This window comes from Perognathus longimembris, chromosome 25 (genome assembly GCF_023159225.1).
Source record: "Perognathus longimembris pacificus isolate PPM17 chromosome 25, ASM2315922v1, whole genome shotgun sequence".
NCBI classification, from domain to species: domain Eukaryota; kingdom Metazoa; phylum Chordata; class Mammalia; order Rodentia; family Heteromyidae; genus Perognathus; species Perognathus longimembris.
The window spans coordinates 9,976,265-9,999,796 of record NC_063185.1 but is presented as its reverse complement, the minus strand read 5'-3'; the positions used below and the strand labels follow the sequence as shown (position 1 = coordinate 9,999,796).

At 38.0% G+C, this 23,532-nt stretch overlaps 1 protein-coding gene across 3 annotated transcripts in view; it reads right to left on the bottom strand.

The window, feature by feature from the left end:
- Dmxl1 (Dmx like 1) overlaps positions 1 to 23,251 on the bottom strand; it is a 101,553-nt gene extending 78,302 nt beyond the window's left edge. For 2 of the 3 annotated variants that reach the window (XM_048334290.1, XM_048334291.1), the window contains exons 1-9: positions 22,844 to 23,249; positions 16,973 to 17,098; positions 13,331 to 13,402; positions 12,691 to 12,769; positions 12,224 to 12,356; positions 10,220 to 10,286; positions 8,544 to 8,722; positions 5,341 to 5,530; positions 1,311 to 1,479 (exon numbers count right to left, since the gene is read on the bottom strand). In XM_048334290.1, coding sequence (XP_048190247.1) covers positions 1,311 to 1,479; positions 5,341 to 5,530; positions 8,544 to 8,722; positions 10,220 to 10,286; positions 12,224 to 12,356; positions 12,691 to 12,769; positions 13,331 to 13,402; positions 16,973 to 17,098; positions 22,844 to 22,930 — 1,102 coding nt within the window. In that variant the 5' untranslated portion in view covers positions 22,931 to 23,249. Of the gene's footprint in view, positions 1 to 1,310; positions 1,480 to 5,340; positions 5,531 to 8,543; positions 8,723 to 10,219; positions 10,287 to 12,223; positions 12,357 to 12,690; positions 12,770 to 13,330; positions 13,403 to 16,972; positions 17,099 to 22,843 lie in introns of all 3 variants that reach the window. The other variant, XM_048334292.1, reaches the window with a different exon arrangement.
- Between the last annotated feature and the right edge of the window lie 281 nt (positions 23,252 to 23,532).

The window sequence follows — 23,532 nt, the reverse complement described above, 5'->3', positions numbered from 1 at the left end:
GCAGCAGGAAAGACCATGAGACTCTTATCTCCAATTAACTACCTGAAAACTGGAAGTAGTGCTGTGGCTCAGGTGGCAGAGTGCTAGCCTTGAGCTGAAGAGGTCAGGGACAGTGCCCAGGCCCAGAGTTCAAGCCCCATGATGGACACACACACACATACACACACACACACACACACACACACACACACACACACACACACAAATTTCAGTATAGTTTCTTAATTCTTCCAGATATAACTTTTACATATTTCTTACTTCTTTATGAAATAAATCCAAAGAATAAGTACCAAACACAATAGTTTCAACTATAAGATGACTTTAAAGTATTTATTTATTTATTTTTTTTGCCAGTCCTGGGGCTTGGACTCAGGGCCTGAGCACTGTCCCTGGCTTCTTTTTGCTCAAAGCTAGCACTCTGCCACTTGAGCCACAGCACCACTTCTGCCTATTTCTGTATATGTGGTGATGGGGAATTGAACCCAAGGCTTCATGTATACGAGGCACGCACTCTTACAGATTCTGCCACTAGGCCATATCCCCAGCTAAAGTATTTATTTCTGTGGTATAAATCTCTATTAGGTAAGAGTTCTGATCTTAACTACTGACTAAGCTAACAATGAATCTCAATGGCTTATAAAGATTTATATTATGAATCAAATCATGGTTTTAGGCTTGAAAAAGCAGATAAGCTAGATGCTGGTGGCCCATGCCTATAATTCTGTTCAGGAGGTTGAGACCTAAAGGATTGTTATTGAAGGCCAGCCTGAGCAGAAAAGTCTGCAAGATTCTCCAATTAAACAGCAAAATGCCAGACTGTAGATGTGACTTAACTGGTAGAATGCCAACTGTGATCAAGAAAGTTGAACATAAGACTCTGAGTTCAAACTCAGTACAAGAAAAAACAAAACTAAAAAAATTTTTTTTAAACCAAATACAGAAACTAGTCAATTTGCTACAATGAAAAACTGGCAAAGTAAGTCACCACCAAAAACTAAATGTATTGTTTACATTAAAAAAAAACTAAGGGCTGGGGATATAGCCTAGTGGCAAGAGTGCCTGCCTCGGATACACGAGGCCCTAGGTTCGATTCCCCAGCACCACATATACAGAAAACGGCCAGAAGCGGCGCTGTGGCTCAAGTGGCAGAGTGCTAGCCTTGAGCAGGAAGAAGCCAGGGACAGTGCTCAGGCCCTGAGTCCAAGGCCCAGGACTGGCCAAAAAAAAAAAAAACAAAAAAAAACCTAACCACATAATTTATTTGTAATAATAAAAATAAATTTACACAATTTCAAAACTATGTCCATTACCTGTGGCTGGGTTGATGCTGGCTGCGATATGAAAGTGGCAGAGTGCATTGGCGTGCAGTGGAGTGTTCCTGTGGACTTGGTGTGGATCCTGTTGGTGGGGCAGATAGCCAGTATGTGCTACAAGTGCAAGTGACCTCCTCCGACCTCGGCGAAAATGCCTCAGATTTACCTGTGCAAATAAAAACAAAGTCTAATGAATGCCTATATTAATGGCGAAGCCTAATTAATGTTTATATTAAGTCACTGATACAGTCACATATATCCTACTCCTGATAATTTTATAATTGAAACTAACTTTCAATATGTTGTTTTGCACATTTGTTTGTTTAGCTGGTCCGGTGCTTGAACTCTGGGCCTGGATGCTGTTCCTAAGCTTTTGCACTCAAGGCTAGTTAGTGCTCTACCATTTGAGCAAGTTCTACTTTCAGCTTGATATGGTTAATTGGATGTAAGAGTCTCACAGATTTTTCCTGTCTGGGATGGCTTTGAACCTTGATCCTCAGATTTCAGCCTCCTGAGTAGCTAGGATTACAGGCATGAGCCATGGGTGCTCATTTATAACACATTTGAATCTTGAAGAATATGGTCAGAACTTCAAGAGCCTGGGCTCCTCTTTTAACCTTCATGCAAAACCTGTCAACTTTTATCTGGTTTCTTTTCTTTCCTTTAAAAGATTTTTTATTATCTTTAAGTAGTTGGACAAAGGAGTTGCCATTCAGCAGAGCAGTTTATGAATACAATGCATCTTGATCACTGTCACCTTTCGCAACAATCTTACCAATTCTTCCCAACCTACCCTCTTTCCCTCACTTCTTTTCATTTTGTAAGGGGTATGTATTATTATTATTATTTTGCCAGTCCTGGGGCTTGAAATCAGGGCCTGGGCACTGTCCCTGGACTCCTTTTGCTCAAGGCTAGCACTCTACCACTTGAGCCACATTGCAACTCCAGGCTTTTCCTGAGTACTTTCCTGGAAATAAAAGTATCATGGACTTTCCTGCCTGGTCTGGTTTCAAACCACGACCCTCAGATCTCAGCCTCCTGAGTAGCTAGGATTACAGGCGTGAGCCACCAGAACCTGGCTACACTGAATTTTTGACTGCATTTTCCCCACTTCTCTTCATTTGTCTACCCCTCACCTCTTAGCTCCATATCTAATCCTTTCAACCACCTATTTTCTGGTGTTTACTTTATTGAACTATGACTTTGCCTTTGAAGAATATTGAATTCTCCCATGAATCTGCAAATTTTCAGTTAAGACATTTGTGTATTCTTGAATATCACCCAAGGTATTTACTGATAAACTAATCCTAGCTTCCACATATAAGAGAAAATGTGCAAATGTTTATTTTCTTAGAATTAATTCTCTGGCTTAAAAGTATAAAAAAATTCTAACACTGTTTCTTTTTTTATTTGTTTTGTTTTTGTTGCCAGTCCTGGGGCATGGACTCAGGGCCTGAGTGCTGTCCCTGGCTTCTTTTTGCTCAAGGCTAGCACTCTAGCTCTTGAGCCACAGCGCCACTTCTGGCCTTTTTCTATATATGTGGTGCTGAGGACTCGAACCCAGGGCTTTATGTATACGAGGTGAGCACTATTACCACTAGGCCATATTCCCAGCCCCCTAACACTGTTTCTATGAACACTGAAGTCTCTATGTATACTGTCCTCTCTATCCACAGCTCGCTCATGACTGTAAAGTACTGAATATTATCACACATTAGAGTATTTCAAAACTTACAAGCATTCAGATCATATCATTCCCTGAAGTACTCTGAAAATACTGTCAATCCATCTTTCATGCAATAAAACAGTTTAAAAGAACCAAAGGTCAAACAGCTAACAAGAAGAACCAAAAGCCAGCTAGCTGCCAGTGGCTCATGCTAGTTAATCCTAGCTACTCAGAAGACTGAGATCTAAGTTTGAAGCCCGCCAGGCTAGGAAAGTCTGTATGACTCTAATCTCTAATCAACTACAAAAAAAAAAAAAAGCAGAGTTTAAAGAACACTCTTTGGATTCCTAGTCTGGAACTTTATTCAGCCATTATTACTGACATTTTATCTATTGTGGAATATACAATGCAATAAATATTTAATTATATTCTGAGCCATTAGAATACCATTCAGATTTCAACAATAAATGCTCTGCAGTCATACCAAGATTCATATATATATAATTTTTAATTTTAAATTTTATTTTACTTTTGGTGCAGGTCCTAGGGCTTGAACTCAGGGCGTGGACACTATCCTTGAGCTTCTTTTGCTCAAGGATAGCACTTGAGTCACAGCTCTACTTCCAGCTTTTTTTTGGTAATTTAAGTGGAGATAAGGTTCCTCCGATTGATTGTGGTTCTAAGTTAGCCTAGGCAGAAAAATACAAAAAACTCTTATCTGCAATTAACCACTAGAAAATCAGAAGTGGTGCTGTGGCTCAAAGTGATAGAGCACTAGCCTTGAGTGCAAAAGCCCAAGGACAATGCCCAGGCCCTGAGTTCAAGCTCCAAGACCAACAGAAGGAAAAAAAAAAAAGCCCTCATACTTTCCTGCCTGGTCTGGCTTTCTCTTAACTCAGCCTCATGAGCAGCTAGGATTACAGGCATAACCCATGGGCACCCAGCAGAGATAGCTATTTTTAAATCATTACTTAAATATTAAGGGAGTAATGAGTCTGTATTCCTATTCTATCTTCTCTTAGCCCAAACATTAAAAAAACTTACTTTGCTCTTCAAAATTCACTAGTAAAATAAAGACTGGCAGACCAAGTTCTATAGAACAGAATATAATAAACTAGTGTACTCTACTCTAAGCCTTAAAAAAAAAATCTTGGGCTGGGGATATAGCCTAGTGGCAAGAGTGCCTGCCTCGGATACACGAGGCCCTAGGTTCGATTCCCCAGCACCACATATACAGAAAACGGCCAGAAGCGGCGCTGTGGCTCAAGTGGCAGAGTGCTAGCCTTGAGCGGGAAGAAGCTAGGGACAGTGCTCAGGCCCTGAGTCCAAGGCCCAGGACTGCCCCAAAAAAAAAAAAAAAAAAATCTTAACAGTCAAATCTTTACATACTCAAATTGGAATTTACTTTATACTATCAGCTAAGTAAATATAATCACTCATTTAATATCACTAGTTAAGCTAAAAGTAACGTCATAATTATAGGCAGTTTTAAGAATTTAGAAAAATTCTTTTTTTAGAATGATACTTTTAATTCCAACATCCTCCAAATTATATTACTATAGAAGTTCATGCACTTACTATGCAAGATCAATAATTTCAATGAAAACATCAGTATGTCTTATCATTGTATGATATATTACAAATATTTTACAGGACAGTACTTTTTCTGAATATCAAAATTTATACTCATTTAAAATTAGTGTAGCCAATTTAAAATAATTTCACATGCATCATTCAATACTCACTAATTTTCCTCATTGAAAGGATCAATGACTTTGAAAATTAAGATACCTTTAAAAAAATCATCTCAGAGAAACCATTACCCTTTTAACATATATAATGAAAACTGAGCTAAAAGACTGAACTGTGGTATGCCATTTAGATTTTAGAGCTTTATATTGCTCATAGAATATGTTAACAGTACCACAGCATATCAATTAGCAAACACACTTACAAATGCCCATTGAAAAGGAAGTCTTACTATGTACATATTCGAGTAAACCCAAGATGCTGACAACATGATATGCCAGCAATGGACAGAGAAATGATGAAAATGCAATAATTTTGAATTTTAATATAAACCATTTGAGAAACACTTAGAAAAATTCTTAGGTATATTTTCTGAACAAGATAAAACAAAGTTTTTGAGGGAGAACATTGGAAGGGGTGACACTGATCAAAATGCATTATATTCATAAATCTGACTTGTTAAATTGAAACCCCTTTGTGCAACCACTTAAAATTAAAAACAAAATTCTGATATTTACTTTTCCTAAGACAAAAATTTCTTACTACTATGTTACAAAAAAAGTCAATATACAATAGGTTTGAACATTTGTAGAAAATAACAAGAACACTTACTTCTAGAGCATTTTGAACTCTTTCTTTACTGGAAGCATTTCTTTTGAAATTATTTGTTAAATTAATAGGTTCAGACCAACGGTTGCAGTCTCCTCCATACAACAAACAATCATTTGGTAAAAATGTTTCTACCCAAAGTCGACATACATTATCTTTGCAGCAAGTCAATAATACATTACATACAGAAGCCCTAAGAATAAAAAGATTTTAGAAGCAATAATAAAGATTTTAAAGCATATCCTAAATATTCTACAATGTTTCTCTAAATAATTAAGTACAAAAACTAATTTAACAATGAAGAAAATATACTCACATATCACAGTAAATATACCCACCTATTTCTTTTCTTCCTAGAACTCACTAGCTCATTTTAATAATTTAAGATTCTTCCCACATATAAAGAACAGAGTGAGATTAAACCACAATTTCCCAGCTAACAAGCAAGAAAAAAACTACATCATGGAATAAAAAATTCTGATTTATTCAGAGGACAGCTATTAATTATTTCATATGGGTTTATATTTTACTTTCTGTAAAAGCATTGGCACACTGACCACTAATTAAGTGGCAGGAGCTATTCCTTGCCTACCTAGGTAAGGCAACAAAGTGCAAGAAAAGTTACAATAAAATCAGCACTAAACACCTCCCTTCTTAGCCATCTTTTAACTTTTACTTCATTTCCTTCTTCAGACTTCCTTAAATTAAATGTATAAATCTATTACATATACATTAATAATCCCCAGAAGCATCAAAGAGTTCAACTGTTGAAGTCCTATCAACAAAGATCTTCTACTAGTAACTCAGCAAGTTTAAAAAAGACAAAGAAAAAAAGTCACAGTGTCTTGTAGTCAGCATTCATTCCACAATATCTACCTAATTTTAAACAATCAGTAGAAGGCTTTATCAGGAAATTTGGTGAGTTACAGGAAAGAAAAATAAAAAATAAATCATTTGTTAGGGATGTACATCAGTGGTAGAGTGCTTGTCAAACATGTACAAGGCCTTGGGGTCCAATATTCAGAACTGAAAGAAAAAGCCAAGAAAAGGGAAACTGAATATTCTATAGTAGCCACCTTGATAAAGAATTCTACCTGATTAAAAAAGAACAAGTAGAACTATGAACTCCCACTTCCTACAGGGGGAGTAGGAAGTGTTTCTCTCCCTTTTTCTATTTCTCCCTACTTTAATCCTATTACACTAAGAGCAAAAGAAAAGAAATGCGAAAATAGCATATCTGTCTTGGTTCCTCTTCCTTTAAATTTCTTTTTTTTTTTTTTTTTTTTGGCCAGTCCTGGGCCTTGGACTCAGGGCCTGAGCACTGTCCCTGGCTTCTTCCCGCTCAAGGCTAGCACTCTGCCACTTGAGCCACAGCGCCGCTTCTGGCCGTTTTCTGTATATGTGGTGCTGGGGAATCGAACCTAGGGCCTCGTGTATCCGAGGCAGGCACTCTTGCCACTAGGCTATATCCCCAGCCCCTCTTCCTTTAAATTTCAACTCAAGAGTTAACATATGCCATGACCTCATTCTGTTTGAAACACATTTTTATACAGGACTTAGGAAGAACCAGAGCAACAGTATTCAGTGAAGCTAAGGTGAAGTTGCCCTTTCAAACTATATAGATTGTCCAGGCAATGATCTGTTAGCCCAAAGATACAATCTCTTAAAAATACAGTTGGAACAAAACAAAAAAATAAAAGGAAAGAGAAAAAGAAATAAACCTTTTGGGATTTGAGGCATGGCTCAGTTGGGAAAGCATCAGCCAATAAGCAAATCAAGTACCTAGTTCCAGTCCTAGTCTCAGAACAAGGAAGAAAAAGAAAAAGAAAATTTTTTCCTAGAGTGTTCCCTCCTACCTGCATTGTTAGGCTTAAGTAATGACAGTTATCACTGCACTATAGCTCAAAAATCTATGTATAGTGTAAACTAACTGTACAACTCATGGGTGGGGAAGGGAAAGGGAGAGGGGAGAAGGTGGGGGGGATGAGGGAGGAGGTAATAAGTTGGAAAAGAAATGTACTCACTGCCTTACATATGAAACTGTAACCCCTCTCTACATCACTTTGACAATAAAGAAATGAAAAAAAAATACTGAGATTACTAAGTAATAACAGAGTGTCACTTGGGGAAAACTGAAGTACTACTATGCTTTGAATCTATGCTGTTAAAAAATAAAGTGGTGTCCCAACCATTAAAAAAAAGAAAGTTAAAAAAAAAATCTATGTATGTTCTGTTGGCCCAGAAGAACAAAACAGAATTAACAAACGATCTAGGTACATTACCAAAGACCAGCTCAGAATGTCTCAGGTGACAAAACTGGCAGAATAGTGAAATGGTAAACCTACATGGTGTAACAAGTGTAAAAACTGACATGAGCATCATGTATTTAAGTAACAGGCTTCTCTAACTTCACATAGACATAGGAAAAATTCAGCGCGGTAGTGTCTTTCAAAGACTAAGAGAAAGAAAGGAAATACTAGCAGTAGGTACATATGTGATTGTGTGGGTTAAACTAATACTTAATTCAAAGGAAGATTATAAGGTATGAATCTATTCTATTTCCCTGAAGGATGTTGGGAATAGTCAAATGCTTGAGGATTTATGCTATATCTTCTCGGTAAAGCTATCATTAAGAAAGGAAACCAGAGGGCTGGGGATATAGCCTAGTGGCAAGAGTGCCTGCCTCAGATACACGAGGCCCTAGGTTCGATTCCCCAGCACCACATATGCAGAAAACGGCCAGAAGCGGCGCTGTGGCTCAAGTGGCAGAGTGCTAGCCTTGAGCGGGAAGAAGCCAGGGACAGTGCTCAGGCCCTGAGTCCAAGGCCCACGACTGGCCAAAAAAAAAAAAAACAAGAAAGGAAACCAGAGGAGATACGTATTAGAAAGTACAAAATGCAAGAATTAAAGAGACAAAAGTGGACACAAAACAAAATTTATATACAACTCTGACAGAAAGACATCTGAAATAGAAGTAAATTGTCATAGCTTGAATTCTTTGTGCACGGCTCTCATGCTAAGCATCTGCCATACGCACCCACCACCAGAAGTGTGCAGGTCACAAGGGCCACCTAGTCACCTGCCTAGTGCTGCTCTGACCACCCAAGGCTCAGAAGTCTTAAGAGGTACGAACTCAAAGTGAGAAAAGCAAAGTCACAATGAAGATGTTGTCTTAACATACAGGAGAAAATAAGAAATCCACTGACCTAGGCATATATTTGCTTGTTTTACGCCAGGAAAATCCATCTACTGCTCGAGGATGAGCCAGATATACAAAAGCAAAGTCAATTTCTCCTTGGGATTGTTTCTCTGAACTTCTATCTGGAGAGGTAACAGCTGTCCGCCAGTTTTCTACATTATACCATACTTTTAAGAGACAGTCATCCTAAGGGAAAACAAAAACACAAATATTCAGATAAGAATTAAACAATGCATTCTTGTAATCCCAACACTCAGGTGAGGAAAGTAGGAGGATCAGAAGTTCAAGGCCAGCAGAGGTTACATGGTGAATTCCAGGCCAACTTGGACTATGTGGCAAGATCTGTCTCAAAAATATAAAAAATTTAAAAAACCCAAAGCCAAATAGCAAAAGGGTGATTCTTCTCAACAGCAAGAACTTGGGAACAAGACATAAGGTTGGGCATAGAAAAATGAGAAGAAAATGTATGAATACAATACTTTTCAGTTAACATTACTTAATTCTGTTTTGAGAATCAAAATGAATATACGTATTCTATATTCAAGTAAAATACTATGGTATATACTATGGAAACACTGAACAATGAAAGGAAAGAGTTTATTTTCCCTTATGTCAAATATCCAAGAAGAAAGCCAAACAGCAGCAGAGTTACAAAAACACCTAATTCCCAAAAAGGATATTTTGTGAATTATCATGACTCATATATAGGAAGAGAAAAGCAAGGAAGACTAGTACTATGTACTACTTTTAAGTTATAATTGAGTTTCCATCTGTAAAGTCAATCATAATACAGCTCCACTGCTCTCTAAAACAACCCAAAATAATAACAAGAAAACCTTAAAGGGCAGAGTATCTTACACTGTTTTCAGAAGGCTTTGAGCCATAAAACTCTTAATTTCAGACCAGTAGAGGTTCACAAGCTGCTCTGTAAACCAATGTTTATAAAGAAAACAATTTCAAGGAATTACAGTATACTGAAATCAGTAGGTATTAACAAAGTATATGGCATGAAGAAATGGTTACAAATGTCTCTCTAGCAAGCCTGGAAAGTCTTACATTTTAAATGCAGCCTTATTCACAGGTCAGCTATAAAGTAATATAAATAACAGCTATACTTATTGCTTATATACTACAGTTTCTTTATATGTATTGTCTAAATACACGCAATAATTAATAAGTCTATATGGTAAGTGGTGTTACCCTAATTTTACGTGAGAAAAGAAAAAGACTCAAGGGGCTGGGAATATAGCCTAGTGGTAGAGTGCTTGCCTCGTATACACGAAGCCCTGAGTTTGACTCCTCAGTACCACATATACAGAAGAAGCCGGAAGTGGAGCTGTGGCTCAAATGGTAGAATGTTAGCCTTGAGCAAAAAGAAGCCAGGGACAGGCTCAGGCCCTGGGTTCAAGCCCCAGGACTGGCAAAAAAACAGAAAAAGCAAAAAAAAGAAAAAGGCTCAAAGGGACTAACCTATGAAGATGATAAATCTGGTGCATTTATTTAGGCCTTAAGGCCTAAGCTATTTCCATTATATCATACAGCCTTTAACATTGCAATATCTAGCTGCTCTTTTCTATTTAACATTTTCAATAGAAAGCAATATTTTCAAGTACAATAAAACTGGCTTATGTATTTACATTTTTAAAATAAGGTATAAACACACAAGATATTTTCACAATTTACCTTCCCAGCAGTGGCAAAAAATTCTCCATCTGGTGAAAATTTCATTAAATGAACTTGTGAAGCAGTTCTGTAAATTAAACAGATAAGGAATAATTTGCCAGAAAAAAAAAAACAGTTCAAAAATTCAATGGTCTTGAACTTAAGCTTCAGTAATTTCTTCAAACAGGAAAAATTGTGATTAGTTTCATAGTTTTTAAACATTTTTCTCTTTTTAAGAAGAGTCCTACTATGTGGCCCAGGCTGTCTCTGAACTCCTAGTATCAAGTTGTCCTCCTGCCTCAGCTTCCCTATTAGCTAGGACTGAAAGTATGGCACTCTCAGCTCTAGAAGTACAATCACTTCTTTTTGGTGCTGAGAACTGAATTAAGGCCTTACACACGCTAAGCACAAGCTCTATCAAAGAACTACATTCCAGTTCCCAAAATCCCACACATTTTTTTTTTTTTTAAATAACAGGATCTTGCTATGTAGTTCATGCTGGCCTGGAACTCATGGGCCTCCTGCCTCATACACTGAGAAATACATGTCACCAAGGTTGGCCAAGGCCACTCCTCACTTTTTTTTTTTTCCTGGTTCTGGGGGCTTGAACTCAGGGGCACTGTCCCTGAGCCTGCTTGTACGCAAGGCTAGCACTCTACTACTTGAGCCACAGCTCCACTTCTGGCTTTTCCTATTTATGTGGTACTGAGGAATCAAACCCAGGGCTTCATGAATGCTAGGCAAGCATTCTACCACTAAGCCACATACCCAGCCCACCTCTCACTTTTAAGTATACTTCATAAATGAATAGTTATTTGAATAAATTTTAAGTATTAAAAAAACTATTTCCTGTCTGGTGCTGGTAGCTCACACATGTAATCCTAGCTACTCAGGAGGCTGAGATCTGAGGGTCGTGGTTCAAAGCCAGCCCAGGCAGTAAAGTCGATGAGACTCTTGTCTCCAATTAACCACCAGAAAACCAGAAGTGGTACTATGGCTCAAAGTGGTAGTACAACACTAGCCTTGAGCAAAAAAGCTCAGAGACAGCAAACAGGCCCTGAGTTCAAGCCCCACACCTGAAATAAAAAGAAAAGAAAAAAACACTAAATTTACTAAGAATAATGTTTCATCAAAATCTTTACTGTCTAAAAGTCATACTCTACTCCCTGATAATGCAAGAAAAAATTGTTTCATTTTTAAATCTGGAAACCAAATTTCCAGAGCTATCAATCCCTACATTGTAATACATATTTTAAGAAAGCAAACTAGCATGAATTTTTATTTCAACTGGGAAATATTAAGTGTTCATTAATAAAGGACTTAGAGTAATCATGTACTCACTGGCTAGGTTCACGTACCTACTGGGCATACACCTGCCTTTTTCTGAAAGGAACAATGGCTCATCACCCTACAATGCCCTCCTTCTCACTGCAACACATACAGTGATGTCAAAGCACTACACTGTTACTGCTTTCTTTTACTTTGCACAAATTCATACTTAGATAAATCTGTAATAAATTTATTAGCAAAGCAAGTAAAAGATGAACGTCACATCATTTCAAATATAATTTTTTCTTGTTATTTTAACTTCTTAAAAATATATAAATATGGATTGCTGGGCACCAGTGGCTCATGCCTGTAATCCTAGCTACTTGGGAGACTGAGATCTGAGGATCACAATTTGAAGCCAGCCCCAGCAGAAAAGAGCACAAGACTCTTAGCTCCAATTAACCACCAAAAAAAAAAAAAAAAAACCTGGAAGTAGAGTTGTGGCTGAAGTGGACGAGCACTGATCTAGAGCATAGCACCCAGGCCCTGAGTTCAAACCTCAGAACAGGCACAAAATAAAAGTGTGTGTGTGTGTGTGTGTGTGTGTGTGTGTGTGTGTGTATCTTTGGAACATGAGAAAACACATATCAAAGTTTTTAAAAATAAGCTAGGTTTTATACAAAGAATGTATATTTATAAAATAACAAAACTATACAGAACAGGCATGTCTGTTTAACCTTCTAATTCATTACTTACTTGCAATGCCAAATGCACCTCCAATCCCCAAAGTTAATATCTGTTCTATCTGGATTTTCATCTTCAGTTTGCCTTGGTAAATTAGTATTGGACCAGAGTTGCAAACAGCTGGAACCAGTTAAAAGACGACTGCCTAAAAAAAAAAAAAGAAAAGAAAGAAAGAAAGAAAAAAGGGATCACCATTTATTATATAGGTATATAACACTAAGTTACATGCTCAAGAGTTCCACATAATACTATAAAGAGAACACAACTTCACAAACAAGTAAAATAAAAGGATATCTGGAGAAAAGGAAAAGGCTGATAATTTTAGTTTTGTTGAAACAGCTTGGAAGCAAAGGGAAACTTCTTGTTTTCTCTACTTGTATAGTTACTTGTATAGTCACCACAATCTGATGCATGAATTACGAGTAACAATAGCCCAAGCAATGTTATTTCATTGTAGTTAATCCTACTTGTTTTCTTACCTGTAGGATCCCAGGTTACATTGTGTGCTATTGATTCCAGAAAAAACTGACCACTTTTCTGCCACTGACTATAAAATTCCTAAAATTAGAAAAAAAAAATAGTCAATTATGATTAGCATCTTTCTGTCAAATATATTTTCATGCTTATTATTCTTTTAAAATATTATTTGTTGGTGGTGGTGGTGGGGCTTGAACTCAGGGCCTGGGCCCTGTCCCTGAGCTCTTTTGCTCAAGGCTGGTAGCACTCTACCACTTGAGTCACAGCAGCACTTCCAGCTTTCTGGTGGTTCATTGGTGTTAAGAGTCTCACGGGAACTTTTCAGCCCAGGCTGGCTTTGAAGCATAATCCTAATATCTCAGCATCCTGAGTAGCTAGAATTATAGGTGTGAGCTACCAGCATCAGGCTTTCAGAATATTCTTTTAAAACATTATTTTTTAAAAATGACTTGAGGGAAAGAAAGCATTTCAAGGTATTTTGTTGGCACAGGTTAGTATAATCTGATTCTAATAAAAAATTAAATATATTCTGATATGAAAGTTGGACTTAACATGTAGTTTATCTGGTGGTCCCTTTGATTTAATATCCCTCAAACAATAAAGACATTTCAATTCCTAAAAGAAAAATTATAAATTACTGACCACATTTTTCGTTTGCTTCGGTAGCTTAACTGGTTCAAAGATAGAGATAACATTTCCATAGGATGCTGCAATCTTTTAAAAGAAAATAGAAAAAAATTATTATAGATGTATTAACTTGCTTACAGATCAAAAGAGAAAATGAAGTACAGTAATTTTTAATATATCCACATACACATAATTTCATTCACTAATACTTGAGAATGTTAGCTTTTTAGATTCCCACATTGGCTTAGATTCCTAGGCTGCTACCTGTATCTAGCAGGTTCATTTCTCTAAACCTATACAAATTTTCCTATCTGTGTTTATAAAACAAAAGTCGTATTTTGAGGAGTGAAAAGAATATTCGTAAAACACTTAGCATGTGATAAATAACATTTAACAAGAATAATAATGTTAATTCTTTTCCTTGCAGAAGAAAAGTTATCAATGTAATCCCTACTAAATATGTAACTTCATAGCATTCAAACAATGGTTTTTGGATAGTCTATCCTGAAAGTTCACAGTTCTTCTGGTATATATTAACTTTTAAAAACAAACAAACAAACTTGAATCTATCCCTTTTCTGAATTTCTTGAGTATATCTTTAAACATTTTATTTATCTTTAAAGTTAACTTTTTAATTTTTTGTGGGGAGTGCAAGTCTGAGCATTGTACATGTATTCTTCCACTGAACCATTCCCCCGACTCCTTAAATTTATTAAGTCAGGGAAATAACCTTTCCTAACCCTATTCTATAAAGTAAGCACTATGACAGCTTAAGTGAGTCCTCTACAAAGAACATTGAAATATTAGAAATCAAAATAGATAAAATAAATTTGAGAAAAAGAAAATATGATCAATTAAAGTGGGTGAGATGTGAAAATATGACATATGAAAAATACTATTTTCAATCCAATATTTTAGATGTCCTGAGTTCCTAAGATGTACAAACCACCTACAGTGAGTTGAGCTGAGTCTTAGCCTAAGTAGGTTTTAGATTTCAAAAGGCAGTCATTATCCAATTAGAAAAATATGACAGTATGAACACAGCTATGAAGATTAAAAGGGGCAAGCTGAGTGTGGTTGTGCACACATGTAACCTCAGCATTTGACAGGGGGCAGCAGGAAGATCTCCAGTTTGAAACTAGCCTGGGTGAGAGGATCAGGAGAGGCAGCATGTTTAGAGCTGACTGACCATAAGTCTGACTAGAAGAAAGTATTCCTTATAAGAGAATAAAGAATACAAGATTCAAGAGGTCACCTGGAATCCAATCCTGTACAAGGATTCATACCATGAATAATTTGATCTTTTCCAAGGTCACCTGAAGCAAAGAATGTTTTGAAGCTGATGAATACAAAACAGAACCACACTAATTTCAGGAAAATTAATTTGATGGCTGGCCAAAGAAAAAAATGTTCATGATAAAATACTAGGACTGGCCAGTTGCCGGTGGCTCATACCAGTAATTCTTGCTACTCAGGAGACTAAGATCTGAGGATTGCAGTTCAAAGGCAGCCAAGGCAGAAAAGTCGTTGAGACTCTTCATCTCTAATTAACCACCAAAAAGCCACAAGTCAAACTATTGTTCAAGTGGTACAGCACTAATTAGGCTTGAACAACAACAACAAAAAAAGGTCAAGGACAGTGCCCAGACCCTGAGGTTCAAGCTCCAGGACTGTCAAAGAAAAAATAAAACAAAACTAGTACCTTCTCCCTCTCTTTTTATTAGTGTAATTTGTTAATTACACTAATGGGTTTGTAATACTTTCATATATACATATAATATACTTTGATCAAGTTTTCCCTCTCTATTACTTTCTTACTCCCTCCCCTTTTGCAAACAATTTTAATAGGTTTTGTTATTCTATTTTTATACATGCATTTAAAATACGCCAACCATATTTACATTTCCTTTCACCTCTCCTTTCCAGTATTTTCTTTCTTAAGAGTAGTCAGAAGTCTCTATGTATTAGGATTTGACATTTTTCTTCCTCATACTTGAAGAAAGACTTTGATAGATGTGATATTTGTAAACAAGAAAATTTGTCCTTTACTAGAATGATCATAAAACTAAATGACTTCTTTATTATACTCCGGAGTATCACTATAGTCTATTGTGAAACTAGTGACCTAGTGAGCTATGTAATGATATAAGTAAGTTTTTTTATAAAATAGCAAAAAGTACAGAACTATAGAGCAAGGAGAGAAAATGTGAAAAATGAACAAACTCAAGGATTCTTAGCATCCCACAAAAAAATCATGTTTGTAGTTATATTGTGCGAAGCAATAAGACTAAAGAAAAGATAGATGAAAGACATTCGTAATTATATTTTAAAAAAGAAAGGATCCAGTATAACAAGAAGAACTGCAGGACAAGAAATAGGTATTGATTGCAATGGTGGCCCAAATAGTAGTTTCTCATACTGGAAGATTTATTGGAATTTACGATAGCTATTCTTAAAGGGCAATTAGGTCCACATACTCTCGTACAATTGCTATTCCTTACACAAAATGTTCTACGCGAGGCCAGTAGTAGCTCAGTGGTAGTGTGTCTTTAGTATGTTTAAGGCCTGGATTTAATCTCTGTCTCACACACACACAAAAAAGAGTCCTAATGAGATCACAGAGTAAAAAAATCTATGTATATCTCTAGGGAAAAATGAATTTACAATGTTCAATTGAATTTAGATGCCATTGTAAAAAAAAATGAATTTACAATGTTCAATTGAATTTAGATGCCATTGTAAATAGACCTAATCATCTATAACTATGTGGTGCTATTATAACCTATATATGCTGCCTACTAGTATGCCTTCCATTCTGGTATGCCACAGATTTGTGTCTAAGATGATCTAGAAGAACTATGTACATGCTGTTTCTTGTGCTTTGTTATGGTTATTTTACTTTGAAGGTTACAGTTTTACTTTTATATGCAAACAGAAGTCCAGGCAAAGTTTGTGATCTTTCTTATAAACTTGGAACTTAATAAAACATCACGTGTTTTAGAAGACTTTTGGTACAAATTTACAGGGAGAAATCTACCTACTTACAAAATGATTATGTGACAATTCATTTCCTGGAAAAAAAAAGTTATAAACAAATTGAAGATCTAATGTCATTCCTTTACCTCAATCCAATTAATTTTTAAATAAGTTAACTTTGTTTTTGTTTTTGCATGCTAAATAAAATAAGCAGGTTTTGGGGCTGGGGATATAGCCTAGTGGCAAGAGTGCCTGCCTCGGATACACGAGGCCCTAGGTTCGATTCCCCAGCACCACATATACAGAAAATGGCCAGAAGCGGCGCTGTGGCTCAAGTGGCAGAGTGCTAGCCTTGAGCGGGAAGAAGCCAGGGACAGTGCTCAGGCCCTGAGTCCAAGGCCCAGGACTGGCCAAAAAAAAAAAAAAAAAAAAAAAAAAAAAAAAAAAAAAAAAAAAAAAAAGCAGGTTTTAAGACCTGAAATTATTGTTTCTTAATTCAAAGAGAAAATTGTGTAACATTTTTAAGTTATATAAGAACAATTCTGAACATACTCCACAATGTATCTTAGCCAAAGAAGTTTGTCCTTGAAACAAAGCAAGTCTCTAATGAAAAAGGAAATCCATGCTTCATAAATTATCTTGACCAAAAACAAATTTGCATATTGCCATAAGATTACAAACCTTGCCTTGCTGCATTGAACAGTCAACACATCCCACTTGGATATTTCCATGTTTAGTTCCAGGGATAATCTGTAATCTTTCAAAATCACTTCCCAGAATTACAATGTCACATCCAGAGGCATAAGCCTAAACAAAAATAAAATTAATAAAAGTGTTAGGTAGAATACTAGTATTGAGTATAGGGCTTAAAATATACAGGGTTTTAAACTGATCATTTTACATGTTTTCTTTCTTAAAAAATAAAAGAAAAAAATTTATTTGTAAGTATTTCACTTTCTTCTCAAAATATAGTCCAACAGCAATTTTTGCCAGTCTATCTGCAAAACGCTTACCAACTTACTTTGCCCACTCCCTTGTCTTCACTGAAAGCTACTACCCTTGTCTGTGACACCATCCCTGTGTGGCACTGCTATAAAAGATGTATAACTGCTTCCATTCTTGTCTCTCTAATTTCAGTGACTTTTAAAAAACATTTATTATACCTAGTTATTTTTCATGCTTAAACCTTTTCACTAATTTCCTGCTGCAGTTGAAATGAAATGCAAGATTGTCATTCTATAAATCCTTCTCAAGCTCTTCCTACTTCCTTTTCTTCCCTCACCTATCCATACATTGCCCTTCCTTCTGTTCCTTTTTCCATTTCGAGATAGCTCATCTGACTTTTATCTGTCTTCAGTGTTTGCCTAATACTCAGTTCTAAGTTAATACTCAGTTCTAAGTTCCCTACCATTCTCTATTATTTTCAATCACATTACTATTTATTGTTTCACAACAGAATATCATAATTTATAAATATCTGCTCTCATTGTCTAAGTTAAATTGCAAAAAGGTAGGAAAAGTTTATCTCACTCTCCTATTCCAACAGAAGAGGACTAGAATACAAGTAGTACTCTATAAAACACCTATAGGATAAAGTGACTATTTAATCTCACAAAACAGCCACTATATTCAAATGAAAGGGTAATTGTTCAAGCCTTGTTGACAAGCATTTTAAAGCTGCTTTCAAGTTTAACAATGAGCAAAACTCTTGCAACTCAAATTCCTTTTGCCTTTTTCCATATATTTGTTGACCACAGATGTTTCTTCTTTTACAAGGCATATGGCTGTCCTAATATTTACATATATTACAGGGAGGTACAGCATAACATACAGACAATAATTAACATCTACCACTACTTTTTCCATTTAAGTTCTCAACATTTTTGTTTATATTCATGTTTATGTACCTTCTCCTCAATTCATTCCAAAGCCAAAATAGCTCTACATAAACTGCCAAAAACATTAAGATTAGAAAAGGGACTTGAGAGAACATACATATGTTCATATGTGAGTAAGAATGTCTTGTTTTAATAATGTTGAGTGAGACAAGCCTAGAACACAGAAAACAAAGGGGCATGATCTCCCTGATATATGACTGTTAACAAAGGGAGACGGAGAGACAGTAGAGACCAAGTCTGTGAATACTGTATATGTTCTTGATACATTGTATATTGCATATATGTCAACCTAACCTAGACAAGGGATAGAAAAACAGGTCGTAAGATATCATAAGAAATGTACACACTGCCCTACTATGTAACTGCACCCTCTTTGCACAACACCTTGTAAAAAAATTTATGTCCAATTAATAAAAAAAAAAGAATGTCTTGTTTTGTGTTTTCTTGGTAGAGGTGAAGACCAAACTCAGGGCCTTGCACCTGCCAGGCAATGCTCTTCCATTGAGCTGAATCCCCAACTCCAAAAATGGTTTTAAGGGGTGACATTGATTAGGATGTACTGTACTCATAATCTGACTTATGGAGTTGAAACCCATTTTTATACCCAACTTAAATTTTTTAAATTAAAAGAATGTTTTTTTGGCCAGTCCTGGAGCTTGGACTCAGGGCCTGAGCACTGTCCCTGGCTTCCTTTTTGCTCAAGGCTAGCACTCTGCCACTTGAGCCACAGCGCCACTTCTAGCCATTTTCTGTATATGTGGTGCTGGGGAATCGAACCCAGGGCCTCATGTATATGAGGCAGGCACTCCTGCCACTAGGCCATATCCCCAGCCCCTAAAAGAATGTTTTGATCCCATTTTACAGTTGAGAAATAAGAAATGTAAAGATTGTTAAGGAACTTGCTTAGAACAACTAACAGTGAGGGATGGACTGAAAAACAAATCCAGGTAATGAGGTGACTATGAGATATCACCACACCCTCAATCCCAGGGAAGACACACACACACACAAGCTAAGACTGGTTCATGATATAATGAAAGCACAAATAAAGTGTAAGAGAGATAGTCGCTGTCAACTAGATGCTTTCTTACTAAGAGCAGTCTAAAACTATGCTAACTTACATTAGTAATTGCATAGTTTAAAATCTATAAGACATGAAAACTAGAATTCAATTTCATTTTAATTTAAAATTTATCAGACTTTATGTTGACAACAGGATCATATCACTTGTAATCTTCCAAAGAAAGGCTGAGTTGCTTAAAATGCAAAAAGGGATTAACAAACACATGACTGTCTTAAGAGGAATCATAAACCATTACAAATAATTTTCCAAGGGGAATGGCAAGATGATCTCACATCTCCACTTCTAGTAAAACTGCAACTAAGAGGGATTTCTAGTCTTCACATACCATCTACTATCCATTTTTGCTATATTTCTATTAAAAAAAACACAAGAAAAAAGAAACAAGAAATCAAAACCTAGGCTGTGGCTGTAGCTCAAACTAGCATGTCAGAGGCCCTGGGCTATATCACCAGAATAAGAGAAAGCAAAAGAAGTTAAAAACAAAAGTCAATATGTAAACAACAGGTTGGCTTGTCATGTGAGAGACAAAGAAGGGGAAATTTTAAGAGGGATAAATGTAAGTTTCAGGAAACAGAACAAGAAATTTTGTAAAAAGAACTACTGATGTATTAAAGTCATGAGAGGACTGGAAAGCAAAAACATTGTTTAATCTTTTTTTTTTTTATGCCAGTACTGGGGCTTGAATTCAGGGCCTCTAGTTCTTGATTAGATTTTTAAAGGTTGGAGCTCTACCAGGAGCCAAACCTCCACTTCTGGTTAAAGAGCCTTACAGACTATTGTGCCCAAGGTAGCATCAAACTACAGTCCTAAAATCTCAGCCTCCTGATTAGCTAGAATTACAGGTGTGAGCCACTAATGCCCAACCCATGACTAGATCCTTAAACTACTGAAACTGAGAATTGGGATTCATTTATACTAAACTAATATATACACGTTGTTGTTGTTTTTTAATTTTCTAACCTATTTACTGGTGTGCTTCCAGAAATTTAGGAGAAATGTGCAGTAAGCTTGGAGGGAGGCAAGTGAAGCTTGCTTTAGGGAGATTTTTAAAAAGAAGCTACATGATGGTGGAGGTTGACCATGTAACATTGGTCTCTCACAAATAAGATGGAGGAGCTGAGCACTAGCAGCTCATGCCTGTAATCCTAGCTCTTCTGGAGACTGAGATCTGAAGATCATGATTGGAAACCAGCCCACATAGTAAGTCTGTGAGATTCTTATCTCCAATTAATCACAAAAAGCTGGAAGTAGAGCTGTGTCTCAAAGTGGTAGAATGCTAGCCTTAAGTAAAGGAGCTCAGAGATAGCACCCAGGCCTGGATAGCGGCAATAATAATAAATGAATAAATAAATAAACAAGATGGAGGCAACTGAGGTTTCACAGAGGAATAACCCCAGGTATAAACATAAGCCATCACATTGTATATGCTTTGAAGTTCACATGACTGCGGCACATTGTATATGCTTTGAAGTTCACACAACTGCTTTCCTAAGATTCTGAATGCCTTCTTTTAAAAGCTCTTAGTTTTGACAGTGGAGAAAGAGCTCACATAAGTTTAGGAGATGACAGGGAATGCAATGGTAGTAGTCTATAAACTCTCCCAAGGAGAATCCCTCATGATGATGCTTATTTCCTTCCCTTAAATAACAAGAAACAGAACAATATCTAGCTATAAAGAGGCTGCTCATTGAGACCCATAGCTCACTCTACCCCAGGCTATTCAGGCTGGGTAAACACTAAGAATTAGAATCTTGACAATTACTAGTATCAAGCGCACACTAAGGTGTGCATGAGTCAGAATGCATTCTCTATTTGTGATCAAGTGCTTGGTTGGCAAAACTCTCAAGGTACAGTTCAGGCATTAAGTGCCTACACTATGGTTACATACTGAGTATTATTTATTCTGACAAAGGCTCCCCCAAAAAGTCAAAGGCAGTAAGACCAGAAACACAAAATTTCAAAATCTGGAGCTCATTAATCTGTTTACACTGTTTCACTTATACAAAACTGAGTTTTGCTTTTAGCCATAACTAAAGAGACAAAAACACAAGCTATATAACTAATATCATTAGCCTTACAAATGTTTCGAGTGTGCACAGCACTGATTTAAAATGACTAGAAAAGCTAGTTAAGGTTATTTAAACCAGTGCTGTGCACTATAAAAGCTAGTTAAGGTTTAGAAGAAAAGCCACTGTGGTGATTAACAGCAAATATGGAGTCATATTTCTTTCAATCAAAATCTGAGGGGACCAAGCAAAGCAAGTCACTTTGGATAACGCCTTAACTTGTAATTACTACTCCACAGCAGGAGTTGTGCCACACAATGAAACAACTTTGACTAATTAATTTGAACAGTATTAAATAAAAAGTTTTAAGAACTCTGAGACTGTTATATATGGAATTCAAAGTACCTGTGGATTACTTTTAAAATATCTTTTACTCTCCCAAAGTTATTCCTGATGCTGCCAGTGCATCCGCTTTCACTTATTTATTTTTATTGTCAAAGTGATGTACAGAGGGGTTAGTTATAGTTTCATATGTAAGGCAGTGAGTACATTTCTTATCAAACTTATCTCTGCCCTTGTTTTTCTCCCACCTTCTCTCCTCCCAAACTCCCTCCCCCTACCCTGAGCTGTACACATGGTTTACAGCATACTGTCATATGTAAGTATTGCTGTTGCGTTGGTTTGCCTTTTACCCTTTGTCCCTCCATTTTGATGTTCCCCTTCCCTTCCCAAGTTCCAATAAATGTATACACAATACCCTGGGTACCAAAATCAGTTACAGTGACACATGAGTAAAACCACAGAGAAGAAAAAGGCACAGTTTCACATAGGACAATAACAACAACAATGATAAATCGCTTCGTTTAGCAACATCTTATGTGTTTACCTAGTTATTGAGCTATTAAGTGCACCCGCTTTTTAACTACAAATACAAATGACTTCAACTTAGAATTAAAGAAAAAAAATGAAATCCCAACTAGTTCTAAGTGTGTGTGTGGGGGGGGGGGGTTGGAGATTTCAACTCATTCTCTGGATAAATTACTTTGTCAAAATAAGATACTGCATCCTATTTTTAATTTTTTTTTTAATCCTAAAGATATCCCAACTTCTGGTTTCAGGTTCTAAAGGTTTTGCCTCGGTTTTCCGAGGTCAGTGGAGACCCAGGAGGGCAGCGTGAACCCCCTTAGGAGCGGCGAGGGACTTGGGGGTGGCGGGGACATTGGGGTAGTGGGGATCAGGGGACGGAGGAATGCGAACACTCAGGTGGCAGCATGGACCAGTGAACCAAGGGGCAGCTGAAACCTAGGGGGTGTACCGAGAAAGCCAGTGGTACAGAGGTACGGTGAGGACCGGGGACAGGGGGCAGAGGGAACCGGGGACAGCAGGGACCGAGGGGCAGGGACCGGAGGACAGGGCTATGGCGAGAGAACCTATGGAGCAAGGAGACCGAAGGGTGGCGGGGACCGGGGCGGGACAGGAGAATGACGGGGACACCGGGCACCCGGGACCCAGGGGGCGGACGCTTGGCCTCCGGCCTCCACCCGAGCCCGGCGCCGCCACTCACCGTGAAGCGTTGGTCGCCGACGCTGCCCACAGAGAAGCAGTGGTCGCCGGGGTTCACGGCGCCCGTCAGCACCTGGTGCAGGTTCATGTCGTCACCTTAGACCCACAGCGGCCGCCGCGCCCAGCTCATACCGCGGTGCCGCGGGTTCGCGTCCTCTCCGGCCCTCAGGAGCGGCTGCCGCTCCTCCGCGCCGACAGCCGCAGTGAGAGGCGCCGAGAGCCGGAGCCGCCGGGCCGGGGTCCTCTCATCCCGGGCCCCGGCGGGCGAGGCCGGGAGGGGCGTGCGGACAGCGGACGGGAGGGCGGGCAGGCGCACCTGTCACCGCGCGGGCCCAGGGGCTCGGCGTCCGCTCTCCAGCCGCGGCTGGGCTGTTTCACTGGTCCCGAGGCCGTGGTACGGCTCTTTTTCCCCGCGACGGCCCAGGAGGCTCCCGTCGCACACGCTTGCCCGCCCCGCCGGACCGGCCCCTGCCCGGCTCCGGTGCCACCGCCCCCACTGCCCTCCGCCGCCCACTACGCGTCTCTGGGTCCCGTCGGCAGAAATATCGCGAGACTTCCTCAGCCTAGCTGAGGCCAAGGGTTCAGTCTTTTACTACTGTACACAAACCCGCAAGTAGAGCGAAAGTCACCGCCTCTAGCCCAAAGCTGGCCAATCCTGAGCTTCGTTCCAGTTAAAGCTCCGCCCAGCAC